This window comes from Festucalex cinctus, chromosome 2 (assembly GCF_051991245.1).
Source record: "Festucalex cinctus isolate MCC-2025b chromosome 2, RoL_Fcin_1.0, whole genome shotgun sequence".
NCBI classification, from domain to species: domain Eukaryota; kingdom Metazoa; phylum Chordata; class Actinopteri; order Syngnathiformes; family Syngnathidae; genus Festucalex; species Festucalex cinctus.
This window is the reverse complement of record NC_135412.1, coordinates 6,315,426-6,328,518: the sequence shown is the minus strand read 5'-3', so window position 1 is coordinate 6,328,518 and position 13,093 is coordinate 6,315,426. Positions and strand designations below refer to the sequence as shown.

At 37.1% G+C, this 13,093-nt stretch overlaps 2 protein-coding genes across 5 annotated transcripts in view; one reads left to right on the top strand and one right to left on the bottom strand.

Annotated features, from left to right (window-relative positions):
- Positions 1 to 13,093, bottom strand: part of LOC144013492 (gamma-aminobutyric acid receptor subunit gamma-3-like) — an 82,335-nt gene that overhangs the window by 32,409 nt on the left and 36,833 nt on the right. For both annotated transcript variants that reach the window (XM_077512450.1, XM_077512449.1), the window contains exon 3: positions 11,130 to 11,197. In XM_077512450.1, the coding sequence (XP_077368576.1) occupies positions 11,130 to 11,197 (68 nt within the window). The remainder of the gene's footprint in view (positions 1 to 11,129; positions 11,198 to 13,093) is intronic.
- cfap221 (cilia and flagella associated protein 221) overlaps positions 1 to 13,093 on the top strand; it is a 118,314-nt gene that overhangs the window by 80,212 nt on the left and 25,009 nt on the right. The gene's annotated exons all lie outside the window — the stretch shown is intronic.

The following is a 13,093-nucleotide window of genomic DNA, read 5'->3' as shown; positions in this document are numbered from 1 at the left end:
CTGTTACGTTTTGAGCAATACACGCATGCATGCAATTGCGTACATGCATTTAATCAATGTTTGCAAATGACATTCAGATAATAAAATGCGTTAATGTCAAAATATTATGCTATTTGGTATTTATTTTATATTACAAGAATACGCACGTAATTTAGCTGATTAATCGTGATTAATCAAAATTAAAAAGTGTGATTAATCAAATTACAAATTTTAATCGTTTGACAGCACTATTTTTTTTTTTTTTTTTTGGTAATTTCTAAATTGAAAAAACTCAGGTTGCATATGTTTAGCGTGTGTGGTCCCTAAGGAAGTGGGTATGCTCTAAAATTTTCACAATTTATTTATTGTTTTTAAGGAAATCCAAGAAAAACGTTGTTTGAGAGAATGCGACAAGAAAGAAAAATCTGTCATTTGTACTTGCTCACAATAATATTTTCATGATTTGACTCAGAGCAGTTTGTAGTCGTTACTGGTAACACAAGCAGCCTGAATGAATGTAAAATGTATTTGTCATGAGACAAATAGAAAGTATAAATAATGTTGTAAATCAATATTTTGTGAACGACGAACAAAAATAGTGAGAAAAACAGTCACTATTAGATGTGAATATTGTTTTAGGCCAAATCTTCAAGTACCTGTATTTGCCCCCATTCTTGTGTTGTAACTTAGTTTAAAATCAACTAGCGGCCAAGCTACTATGAAATTAAGCTACATCGTGTGGGTTAGTGTGTAACGGGTGGATTGAATCTGTACCATGATCACGTTTCTGGTGTATGAACGCAAAAAGCTTCGGTTGAGCTAAAACACCCGGCCGCCATCAGAGCTCAGGACACTATTTGAAGGATTGTTTTCCTGGGTGTAACCAGCCCTACTCTGCCTCCGATTGGCTCATCAGTCCTCATGCCTAAAGTTAACCAATCTAATCAGCGAAGGCAGGGGGTACCAGCCAATAAGAGGCAGAGGAGGTTGGGCCCTTTGAGTAAAAAAATGGTAATCTAGCTCACATATTACATGTATTAGTGAACGGCGCCAATTTCAAAGTGGGTATACGCAATGCTGACTGAAGAAGAAGTGGATATGTGCCCGTATACCTACACCGCTGATCACATTGCATCACATTTCCTATTTCATTATCGTTCAACAACAGGAAGTGCAGTTAATATTGTAAAATTACTCAGAAGAGATGCGCTTGTGGTTCAGCGTACCAACCACAAGAGAGCAAAGGAGAATGCTGCGAGCGCAACAATTAACAGCAAATGACACTCAGTTGCAGCAAATTAAATCCAAGCCTGAGCTACTTTGCAGAAGTGACGAGCTTGCCTTTGGGTCACTGATTGTATCTTCAAAATGGCAGATGTGGGATCTCTTCGCTGAGACAGCCGAAGGTTGAACTGCAGTCACGGTGTGGAATAACAACTCGCCGTCTTTGACTCTCTGGCCCCCTTTCTTTTAATTGCAGAATGATAAATGGCTCTACCTTTGTTCTCCAATCCGAGAGTATCCCGCCTATTTTGACTCTGCAGAGGATGACCTTCATCTCGAAGCTGGATGCGAAAGCATGCCACATGAAATGAGTTTCTGTCTCAATCAGCAAGCTTTGAGCTCCCTCTGACAGCAGCATACAGAACAACAAGAAAGACGATGTCAGGGTTAGAGCAAAAAGCTGACAATGGTGCTGGAGTCACACAGTGCTTCAGACTCAACTATAGTAAGACGCATGTGTGCGCACATGATATGCAGACACAAAAGCCTTGTGATCACCAGACCAGTAAAAATTCCTCCACGCCAAACTCATCAACCAAGCCTTTATGGAAGGTAATTAATGCATCAGAGATCAGTTCAACTAGATACGGTCTTGTATTATTACACTATTGTACTTGGAAAGGGCTTAATGAACCTGCAACAGTAAAACTACCCCCAAGACGTGCCACACTTGGTTGGCTGGTTTGCTCGTTAACAGTAAAGTTACAGAACTAAAACGTTGTGGAGGTGTGACACATGATAAGAACTAGGGGTGTTAAAAAAAAATCGATTCGGAGATTGCGCGATTTTCGAATCGATTTTTTTTTTTTTTTTTTTTTTTTTTTTTTTTTTTTTTTTTTTTTTAAAGAGCTCAGAATTGTTCATTCGGTAGTCTTACCGATTCAACGTCTTATCATCATTACCTTTTTTTTTTTTTTTTTTTTTTTTTTTTTTTTTTTTTTTTTGTGTGAATCGATTTTTAAACTTCCATTTTTAATGGAAAAATATTCAACAAAACGTCTGACTTCGGGTTAGGATTCACACCTTGAGCATGGAAGAATGTTATATGAACGGAACATTAAGCCATAATATTGTATTTTAATGCTGTTCAAACAACAGATTACAACCTCTATAAGACTGAAATTTCAGATAAATAAATAATACATTTTCATATAAATCTTACACTCTACAAGCTTACTGATTAGTATTTTCTAAACTTGAATGAGAAAAAATCGCAACAATCGACTTATAAATTCGTATCGGGATTAATCGTGATACGAATCGAATCGTCAGGTACTAGGCAATTCACACCCCTAATAAGAACCAATAACTATGTAGACTTGGACTTATGCCAATGTCAGACTACGCGATTTTTTTGTCTTACACGACAGTTGCGCTGTCGCATTACCCGACAAATTCGCTCCGTGTCGTGGACGGGGCGTGTAGTCACACTACACGTCTGAACGCGACAAGACACCTGCCGATCATCGCGTGTTGTCTTGCCAAGAGAGACGCGTCGGCCACTGTTTGTCGGGGAGGTGGGACAAAAAAAAATAAAAACGAGGCACGGACAGGGAGTGTTTGCGTGAATGGAGCACGCATGGGACAAGTGTGGTGTGAGCGCATTGCTTGCGCTCACTGCTCCTCAAATAGTGTTTAAAATATGATTTAGTACCCAACACTGTATTTTAATTTATTTAAGGCCTATATGCCACGGGGCAATATAACCGATTTTGTTCATTAATTTGCGGGACGACATCTTGTTTTATTATTTTATCAAACACTGAAATATTATATTGTTTGAGTATTTTTTACTGCTTCATTTATTCATATTTGACTAATTGACTACTATTTGAGATGCACCTGTCTGGCCCCATCCCATGAAATATCCAGGGGATAAATAAATAAATACATAAACGATAAACAAATGTATACATAAATAAAAAGAGCTATAAAGTGCTGTTGAGTGTGTGATTGACGTTTCGCTCCCTCTCGCTATTGGTCAATGCTGTGGAACCAAACGGACGACGACGTAGGTATGTCACATTATGCGTCAAGACGAGCAAAAATTCTAACATGCTAGACTTTAGTCGTGATGGTCGCGAACCGTCCCGGACAACAGGCGACCAGTCGTTGAACGTGTCACATTACACGGGCGACGCTACGTCAAGACAACCCAAAATCCTTTACGACATGCCCCGTTTGTCCACGACACGTCGGTCGGGCTAAAATCGGGCTGTTTTCGTGTAGTCTGACATCGGCATTAGACTTGACTTTATTGATCCCTTTGGGATGGGATGGCTCCCTCTGGGAAATTTACATGTCCAGCAGCAATGAGAACAGATAATAAAATAAAAAAAATCAATCAATCAATAAATAAGGTTATTACACCAGAGATTGAATTAATAATAATAAGAATAATAAGAATAATAATAATAATAATAACAAAATGAAAAATAAGAATTAAATCAATCAATAAATAAGGTTATTACACCAGAGATTGAATTAATAATAACAATAATAATAATAAAATGAAAAATAAGAATTAAATCAATCAATAAATAAGGTTATTACACCAGAGATTGAATTAATAAGAAGAAGAAGAACAAAAATAAAATAAAAAAATTAAAATTAAATCAATCAATAAAAAAGGTTATTACACCAGAGATTGAATTAAATAAATTAAAGTACAGTAAAGTGCCACTACCAGAGACTTGAGGGCCTGTAAAAAAGAATATCACTTTGGGCCCAATACACCGCAATGTACGATGGCGTAGTCGGGCCACGGATAAAAAAAAATATATATATATACATACATATATATATTTTTTTTTAGATGGGCGGGGCCAATATTCCGAGAAAAAAAACTCATAGTTTATATAGAGTTTATAAAGTGGCAAATTTGCGACTTTCTAAAGTGACAATTTTACGAGTTTATAAAGTGGCAGATTTGCAAGAAAAAAATAAGTTGTTTTATTTGTTTGTTTGTTTTCTCGCAAATCTACCACATTAGAAAGTCGCAAATTTGTCACTTTCTATTCTAAACTCACAAATTTACGAGATTTTTTTTCTCACAAATTTGCCACTTTAGAAAATGGCAAGTTTTTCACTTTCTATTCTAAACTCACAAATTTACAAGATTTTTTTTCTCACAAATTTGCCACTTTAGAAAGTGGCAAATTTTTGAGTTTTTTTCCTCCGAATATTGCACCCACCCTTTTTAAAAAATAAATAAATAAATGAATAAATGAATAAATAAATAAAACATGGCCCTAATACGCTGTTGTAGAAATGCCACAAACTTGAAAAAAAAAAAAAAAAAAAAGTTTCTAGTGCTTCTGTCAATTAAGGGCTCAGTGAATACTGGATCCAGATCAGAATGAAAATGCAGCTGCAGGAATATAATCCACGCTACTGGATGCCATTCGAAATAACTGACAGATTGCCATCCCTGCAAGATGGATCAGTGTAAACCAAAGGATATGACAGAGACTATCTGAAGTGAATTCCATAAAGAGTGAATAATGTTATGCCCCCAGGTGGATGAGGGTATCAAGGCGCAATATTAACACATTCATTGCCAGACCAGCAACAACAAAAAATGCATCATTTGACGTCTTTTTCCGTCAATGGCAGTGAATGAGTTAAACATATTCACACAAAGTCCGGGAACCAAATAGGAGATTTAATGAAGAAAACATAAAATGTAACTATATAACTGGATTTTTAATCCTCTTCTTCCTCTTCCTGATCATCATCCATATTTGTATGGATTTCATCAGCTGCTAAGTCATCCTCGTCTATTTCCTCTTCTGCCAAGACAAGAGCTTTGGGTATGACGTCACCCTCAAACCAAAGTACGTAGTTTGAACTTGCCAGTCTCTGTGTTCATGTGGAATACATGGTCGAGGGGGGATGGGAACCCCTGTGTAATGCTCTTCCAGACACATACAGTGCCTTGCAAAAGTATTCACCCCTTTGAGATTTTCAACATTTTGGCACGGTGTGGCCACAAACAAATATATTTCACTGGAATCTTACGTGAAAGTTAAACACAAAGAAGCACACAATCGTGGAGTGAAACAAACTATCTTATTTCAAACTGTTTTACAAAAAAAAGAAAAAGAAAAGTAAGGTGTGCAAAAGTATCACCTCCCCCCAATTAATAGTTTGAACCCCCTTTTGCTGCAATTACAGCTTCAAGTCTTTTGGGGTATGCTCTATCAGTTTTGCACATCAGCAGGCTGAAAGGTTTTCCCATTCCTCCTTGCGAAACACGTTCAGCTCAGCTAGGTTAGATGGAGAGCGTTTGTGAACCGCAATCTTAAGATCTCGCCACACATTTTCTATTGGATTTAGATGAGGACTGTGACTGGGCCACTCTAGCACATTGATGACTTTTTTTTTCTTTCTTTGACTTTTGATCACGACTGTATTTTATCATAGTTCAATTTGATGGTTTAGCCGCAATCCACTATTTCTCCATTTGGCTACATAGAATGTTACTCTATTGTTAAGAAATGTACACAAGTCATTTTTATTCCCTGTCAAGATCTTGTTCTTTTTTAAATCTCCTATTTGGTTCCCAGATTTTGTGTGATCATGTTTAATGTTGCGCCTTGATACCCTGGTCAACATTATTCACTCTTTATGGAATTCACTTCAGATAGTATAGTACTCCATAACCCATGTTTACAAATATTTTAGATTTTGTTTAAAAGAAAAATAGCTTCATCCCATTTGGACTGCTAATTGTGGAATTTTCAGTTTGTTTGTTTTTTTTCCCCCCGATTTAGGGTACAGTGGAGTACTTTGGTCATAGCTCTTCTAATACTCCAAATAGAAAGTTCATCTTGGACTTAAATTGAAGGTTACAAATGTGGGAAGATTTTAATATACATTTGAGGCAGTGAGATGTACAATAAAATGTTTGAAATGAATTACGTTTGATGGTAATCTGTCAGGCGGAGAGACATTTATTTATTTTTTTTGTCTTTTAGGGTATGTTGTCACGATAAGGGCAATATCGTGATATCGTGATATTAAAACTCCCACAATATCGTCGTCGTCATGTTCACAATATTTAAAAGGAACACATCTGTTAAAAAAGTCAGGTTGATTTCCATTTGTGCAGTTCTAGCACCCTCTAGTGGCTAGTTTATTTGTGCAATTTAATTTTCATTAGGGATGTTTTGGCCTTCTATGTTTAAAATCTAGGCTAATTGTCAGATGAAGGGGAACCTAATTTGCTTGTGAAGCGATCAATGTGTGCTTGCATGGTTTATTTGCATTGCATTGTTATGCACAAAAGCACAATATTGTGCTTTTTTTTTTTTTTTAAAGTATGAGCTCTCTATTTTATTTTTATTTTTTTTTACAATATTGTGATCTTTTTTAAATATCGCCAACGCCCCCACAATATCGTGAAAATTAGCGTATCGTGACCTTCATATCGTGATAATATCGTATCGTGATGTTTGGATATCGTTACATCCCTAGTAGGGGTGCACCGATCACAATTTTCCAGCCGATCACCAATCCCCGATCTTTTAAAAAGTCTGACCTGCCGATCCCGATTTTTGCCGATACCGATTTTTTTCACGTCAAGCAGCTTATATTTTCAGTGTTCCAGTCTTGTTTTATTAGAAAACAATGAACAATATTGGCGAAATAATACAAATGGGTTGTTTTAATGGCACATGAAGTAGTTCTCTCAAATAAAAATACAAATCCTTTTAGTCTTCTCAGCAGAAGAGGCTTTTTTTCAGACCTCTGAGGAGGGAGATAAGATTGGTGGAAAAGATCGGTTTATTTTTAAGGGATCACCGATCTTCCAAAATTAAGAAAATCGGGGCCGATAAATCGGCTGGCCGATTGATCGGTACACCCCTAATCCCTAGTATGTTGAGGGTGTTACTTGACAGTTGAAATACAGGAAGCCCATGATTATTTTTCTGTGAGTTTCCCTATGTGTCAGGATACACCATGCAAAATTTTAGCGCTTTCTGACCATTTATGCAGTTGCTGCACCTTGACATTTGCAATTACACAATTTTGCCAGAAGCTTTTTCCCAAAAGGGGTGTTTTGTTTTGTTTTTACCCCTGGGACCAAACGGCCCCGAGTTGGGGGTCGTCCCTATCAACTTGTGATGGTCCCAAGGTATTATTAGAAAAGAGGAAATCATAGTCAAAATAAGGTAACAAAAAACAGGAGTGGACCTGGCTCCCGGCCTAATAGAACCATAGCACACCAGTCAAATACATCGGCAAATTGTGGAACTGTTGCCAGACAACAACTACTGCACAACGGGGGCATTTTGAGTGGACGAGACACAATTTTCTGGCTTTAATTTCTGCAGTCCATTGGTCCGGTTCTGTTAAAGCAAGGTTCCACTTCTATACTGTTAACTAGGGGTGTGAATTGCCTAGTACCTGACGATTCGATTCGTATCACGATTCACAGGTCACGATTCGATTCGATACCGATTAATCCCGATACGAATTTATAAGTCGATTGTCGCGATTTTTTTTCATTCAAATTTAGAAAATACTAATCAGTAAGCTTGTCGAGTGTAAGATTTATATGAAAATGTATTATTTATTTATCTGAAATTTCAGTCTTATAGAGGTTGTAATCTGTTTCATGTTTGAACAGCATTAAAATAAAATATTAAGGCTTAATGTTCCGTTCATATAACATTCTTCCATGCTCAAGGTGTGAATCCTAACCCGAAGTCAGACGTTTTGTTGAATATTTTTCCATTAAAAATGGAAGTTTAAAAATCGATTCACACACACACACACACACAAAAAAAAAAAGGCAATGATGATAAGACGTTGAATCGGTAAGACTACCGAATGAACCATTCTGAGCTCTTTAAAAAAAAAAAAAAAAAAAAAAAAAAAAAAAAAAAATCGATTTTTTTTTTATTGAATCGATTCGAGAATCGCGCGATGTAGTATCGCGATATATCGCCGAATCGATTTTTTTTTTTTAAAAAACACCCCTACTGTTAACCATTAGAGTAGGTGAATGGCGTAGGAGTAGGGGTTGATAATTGTATTTTTGAGTTGGTTTTTCATATGGAAGTCACATGAAAAAAAGGAGAAACTTCAGAGAGAATGAGGTATGGAGACGGATGACCAATTGGACTCAAATCAGGGTGCGAGTCTAAGGTTGACGTGTGCAGTTAAGTGAAGAAAGAGAGCTTTTAGAAAAAAAAAAAAAAAAAAAGTGGACAAAAGTGGAAGACATGCCGAGGCAGACAGAGAGTGGGAGCATTAGAGATAAATCCACTCCAGCAAAGTCCCAGGACAGCAGGGGATTTGCATTGTGGTGCCCACTGACAGGGTGCCGCCAATCAGTGCAACACGGAGGAAAAAAATTGGAGGAATGGTGAACACTGTGCATGATTGAAAACGTTTGGGCTTAGTATAGACTGACCCACCGGCCTGTTGACGAGGGTTGGGAATTGCAACGAATGTAATTCATGAATAAGTAACTCATAGTGATAATATCAACACAATACAGCAATTATGCAATAATCAATACAAATGGTGTGTGTTGGCACTATCTAATGGATCTGAACTGAGAAGGGCGAACAGACTTCTTGGTCAAAAAAAAATAAGCATGCAAAAATGAACATTCAAATAAATCGCATGGTATCGTCAAATACTATATTACCGTATTTTCCGCACTATATGGCGCACCTCATTATAAGGCGCACCTTCAATGAATGACATATTTGAAAACTTTTTCCATATATAAGGCGCTACAGTAGAGGCTGGGGTTACGTTATGCATCCATTAGATGGTGCTGCGCTAAAGGGAATGTCAACAAAACAGTCAGATTGGTCAGTCAAACTTTATTAATGGTTTACAAACCAGCTTTCTGACAACTCAAATGAATTAACAGCTGTTTTATTATTTTCTCTGAGGTAAAGTATTAGTGTTAGCTCGCGATCCAAGATGGCGGGATCATCTGCGCATGCGCGTCACCGATCGTGCAGGGTCACCGATCGCGTCTTGACAGCGAGACCTGTTGCGGCTCAATATTGATCCATATTTAAGGCGCACTGGATTATAAGGCGCATGGTCAGCTTTTGAAAATATTGAAGGCTTTTAGGTGCGCCTTATAGTGCGGAAAATACGGTATGTACTATCTAGGGCTGGGCGATATGGCCAAAAAATAAAATCTCGATTTTTTTTTGTCATTAAGGATGATTACAATTTTAATCGATTTTAACATAATAAATCCAACAAACGTTTACTTAAAGGTTTCATTTATTCAAAAATAATTCCTGTGCAAAATGTTCAGACACCAGTAACGTATATTGATTCTAGATCAGTTTTTAACATATAATCTTTACATTCATAGTTTGTGCTTAAATGCCAAAATTAAGTAGTTGGTAGCTTATGTAAACACGTCTTGTAAACCACCCATCCAACATGCTGCCACTTGGGGAAAAATTACAACACATAAAAGCATTTGGATGTAACAGAACATAAGAACAACAGCTTTTAATCATCCAGAAGGACAAAATTCGATTTCACGATTTCGCAAATTTTCAACGATTCGATTTTTTTTTAAATGACGATGTATCGAATTAATTCGATTTATTGCCCAGCCCTACTACTATCAAAGACTTTTTTTTTAAATACTTGGTTGTCAATTATTTGCAGTCAATTACAGTCTGAAGTCTGAAATGAACAGACGTCACCAAACATTAGATTTCATCTCTGCCAGGCCCCAACTGTCTTCAGTTCCTGCTTCTTTTCCCTTCAATGTTGTCTTCAACAAGGGAAATGCATGCTTAATCAGACTCAGGTCATGCAATTGACTTGCTATTGCATAACATTGAACTTTTTTTGCCATAAAAAATATTTGGTTACTTTTGGAGTGTACTTTGAATCGTTGTCACATCATCAATGAATACAAGAGAACAAGTTCCATTGGCCATGCCATGAAACTACTATCACCATGTTCAATGATGAGGTGGCAGTCGGGGCCATAAATATTAGGACATTGACACAATTCTCACGTTTTTCGCTCTTAACACCACAGCAGGTTTGAAATCAAACAAACAAAATGTGCTGTAACTACAAACTTTCACTTTCATTCCCATTTTTCAAGGGCTCAAAAGTTGTTGTTTTTTTTATTGTTTTTGATTGTGTGTATTTTTGTTATTTGTTTGTATTGGACTCAGAGTCTGGTATAAAGTTGAATTGAATTAATGACAGTATTGGCTGTTTGTATGATACAGTATATAAAAAAAAAAAAGTTGAGTAATTGCTCATTTTAAAAACCTTTAAAAATGTTTAACCAGACTTCAGAATGTGCATGTGAAGCTGCAAGTCTCCTATTTATGTTTCTCTCGGCTTTTAATGGTTTCAGCGAGTTGTCAGTTTAATTGCTGAACCACCCTGCAGGGCTGCGGTTGAAATAATGGCCAGTTGGCTCGCCATTATTCTTTTGCTGTGCAAATTACAGCATTGTGAGAAACATGTAAACGGTGTGCTTGTTCTGCAAATTTGTTACATTTAAGGCCAATTTCTTTTGAAAAAAGACCAACTATTTATCATGCAAGTAAATTAATCGATGGGTACTGTCCACAGAGATTTTAGGCCTTCTAATATCTTATAAACAAAAGTGAGCGTGCATCTCGTATGAAGTTGTTTTTTTCGCGTTGTGGACTGTGGAGATCAACGAGGCCATTTAAGATGCAAAAGGACTAATTGCACTTAACGAGGAAGCTTCAAAGGCCTCTAAAAATTAAAGCAAAGCATGATGCAATGTTTGTGGGAAAATATTTGAAAGGGAATTGCAGGACTGTGGACAACATTTACGTATGTATGGAAAGGAAGAATGGGAAAGTACTTGAACTCACCATATCGATGGATGACACGGGGCCGATGCTGTTAACATATATGCCCACATCAATAACAGTTGGCTTCACTGAAAGACAAAAGTGAGTAGATATGCAATAAATATCGTCATACAATGTTATGCATTATATTATGTCTTTGGAATGTGGCGAACAGGTGTGCCCACAGGAAACACAGGTGAGGTGAAGTTTTGGACCAACACAGAATTGTGTGTTTGTAAGTCCATTTGTTGGTCAGTTAGCACTCGGGATGTAACGATATCCAAACATGACGATACGATATTATCACGATATGAAGTTCACGATACGATAATTATCACGATAGTGTGGGGGCGTTGGCGATATTTTAAAAAAAATCACAATATTGGAAAAAAAGAGGTCATGCTAAAAAAAAAAGCACAATATTGTGCTTTTGTACATAACAGCAATGCATATAAACCACCTTACAATCTCAACTAGCAATATTGACTCACTTACTTGCTAATGCAAGCACAAGCAAATTAGTTTCCCCTTCATCTGACAATTAGCATAGATTTTAAACATAGAAGGCCAAAACATCCCTAATGAAAATTAACACGAATAAACTAGCCACTAGAGGGTGCTAGAACCGCACAAATAGAAATCAACCTGACTTTTTTTTGTTTTTTAACAAATGTGTTCCTTTTAAATATTGTGAACATGACGACGACGATATTGTGGCAGTTTTAATATCACGATATCACGATATTGCCCCTATCGTGACATCCCTAGTTAGCACTGCAGCCTATTTCCCGCAAATGTTCGCCCCTCATTGGGATATGGGCTGCAAGGTATATATAAACATAAAAATGTCAAATAATACATTGCTGTATCAGCATCTTGATCACAAATTCCGGCCAATTTATTTTTTTTACCCATCTTAGTCTTATGCACCATCCTAATAGAATGTTTTGTGCAAATGAGTTTTGCATTTTTTTTTAAAAAAAATTTTGCGTATCTGTGACATACGGGAACATTTTTGCTGACACTACAAGATACTACAAAGCTGTCTGTCTGCAAAGCCTGCTGGAAAGCCACACAGAGCAGACATGGGAACACATCCGATATGGCCCAACAACTTGCTGACGGACATCCTCCATTTTCTAAAATGTTCAAACTTTAACAGGTCACAGGATAGATATGTGACCCATTTAAACGACTTACCTCATAGAAGTCAAACGAGTGTGACTTATTTAGTGGCAAGCAAACTTGCTCCCCACTGGCTGCATCTGGTCAATAATGTTTGTAGATGAGCAAAGCAGAGCACAAAGCTCCCAGCCATGGGGCTGCGTTGAGTCATTAAACATTTAATTAAGACAAGTGCTTGTAAATAATGGTGTAAATGTACCATTAATGGAAGAAATTAAATGCACTCAATGCAGGACTACTGCCTACTATGTTAAAACTAAGTCTCACAGGGCTATTAACCTGTTCACTATGAAGTAGACTTAACATAATGACTCGGTCCATGTGCTTGACTGAGCACATTTTCTATTCTACTGAGGCAATTTGAAGTTTCCAAAAAATAAATCTGAGAGAGGGGGAAAAAAGAAATATAGTCAGGTCCATAAATATTGGGACATTTTGAGACAATTCTTATCTTCATGGTTCTAAACACTAGGGCTGGGTATTGCCGCCAACCTCACGATACGACACGTATCACGATACAGGGGTCACGATTCGATACGTATCACGATACAGCAGTCACGATACGATACGTATCGCGATACATATGTATCCCAAACATGAGCTTCAAGGTGATACGTATCCCGATATTTTACATTAACTCATTTGCTCCCAAAGACGTATTCATACGTTTTTTTTAATGTTTTTTTTTTTCATGCTAGAGCATACAGAAGGCTTTGATGCAGCCTCTAAACTGAAGAAAACGCTTGAAGCAATGGTAGTTATTACAAAAAAAGCCAGCAGGTGGCAGCAGAGTATAAGAG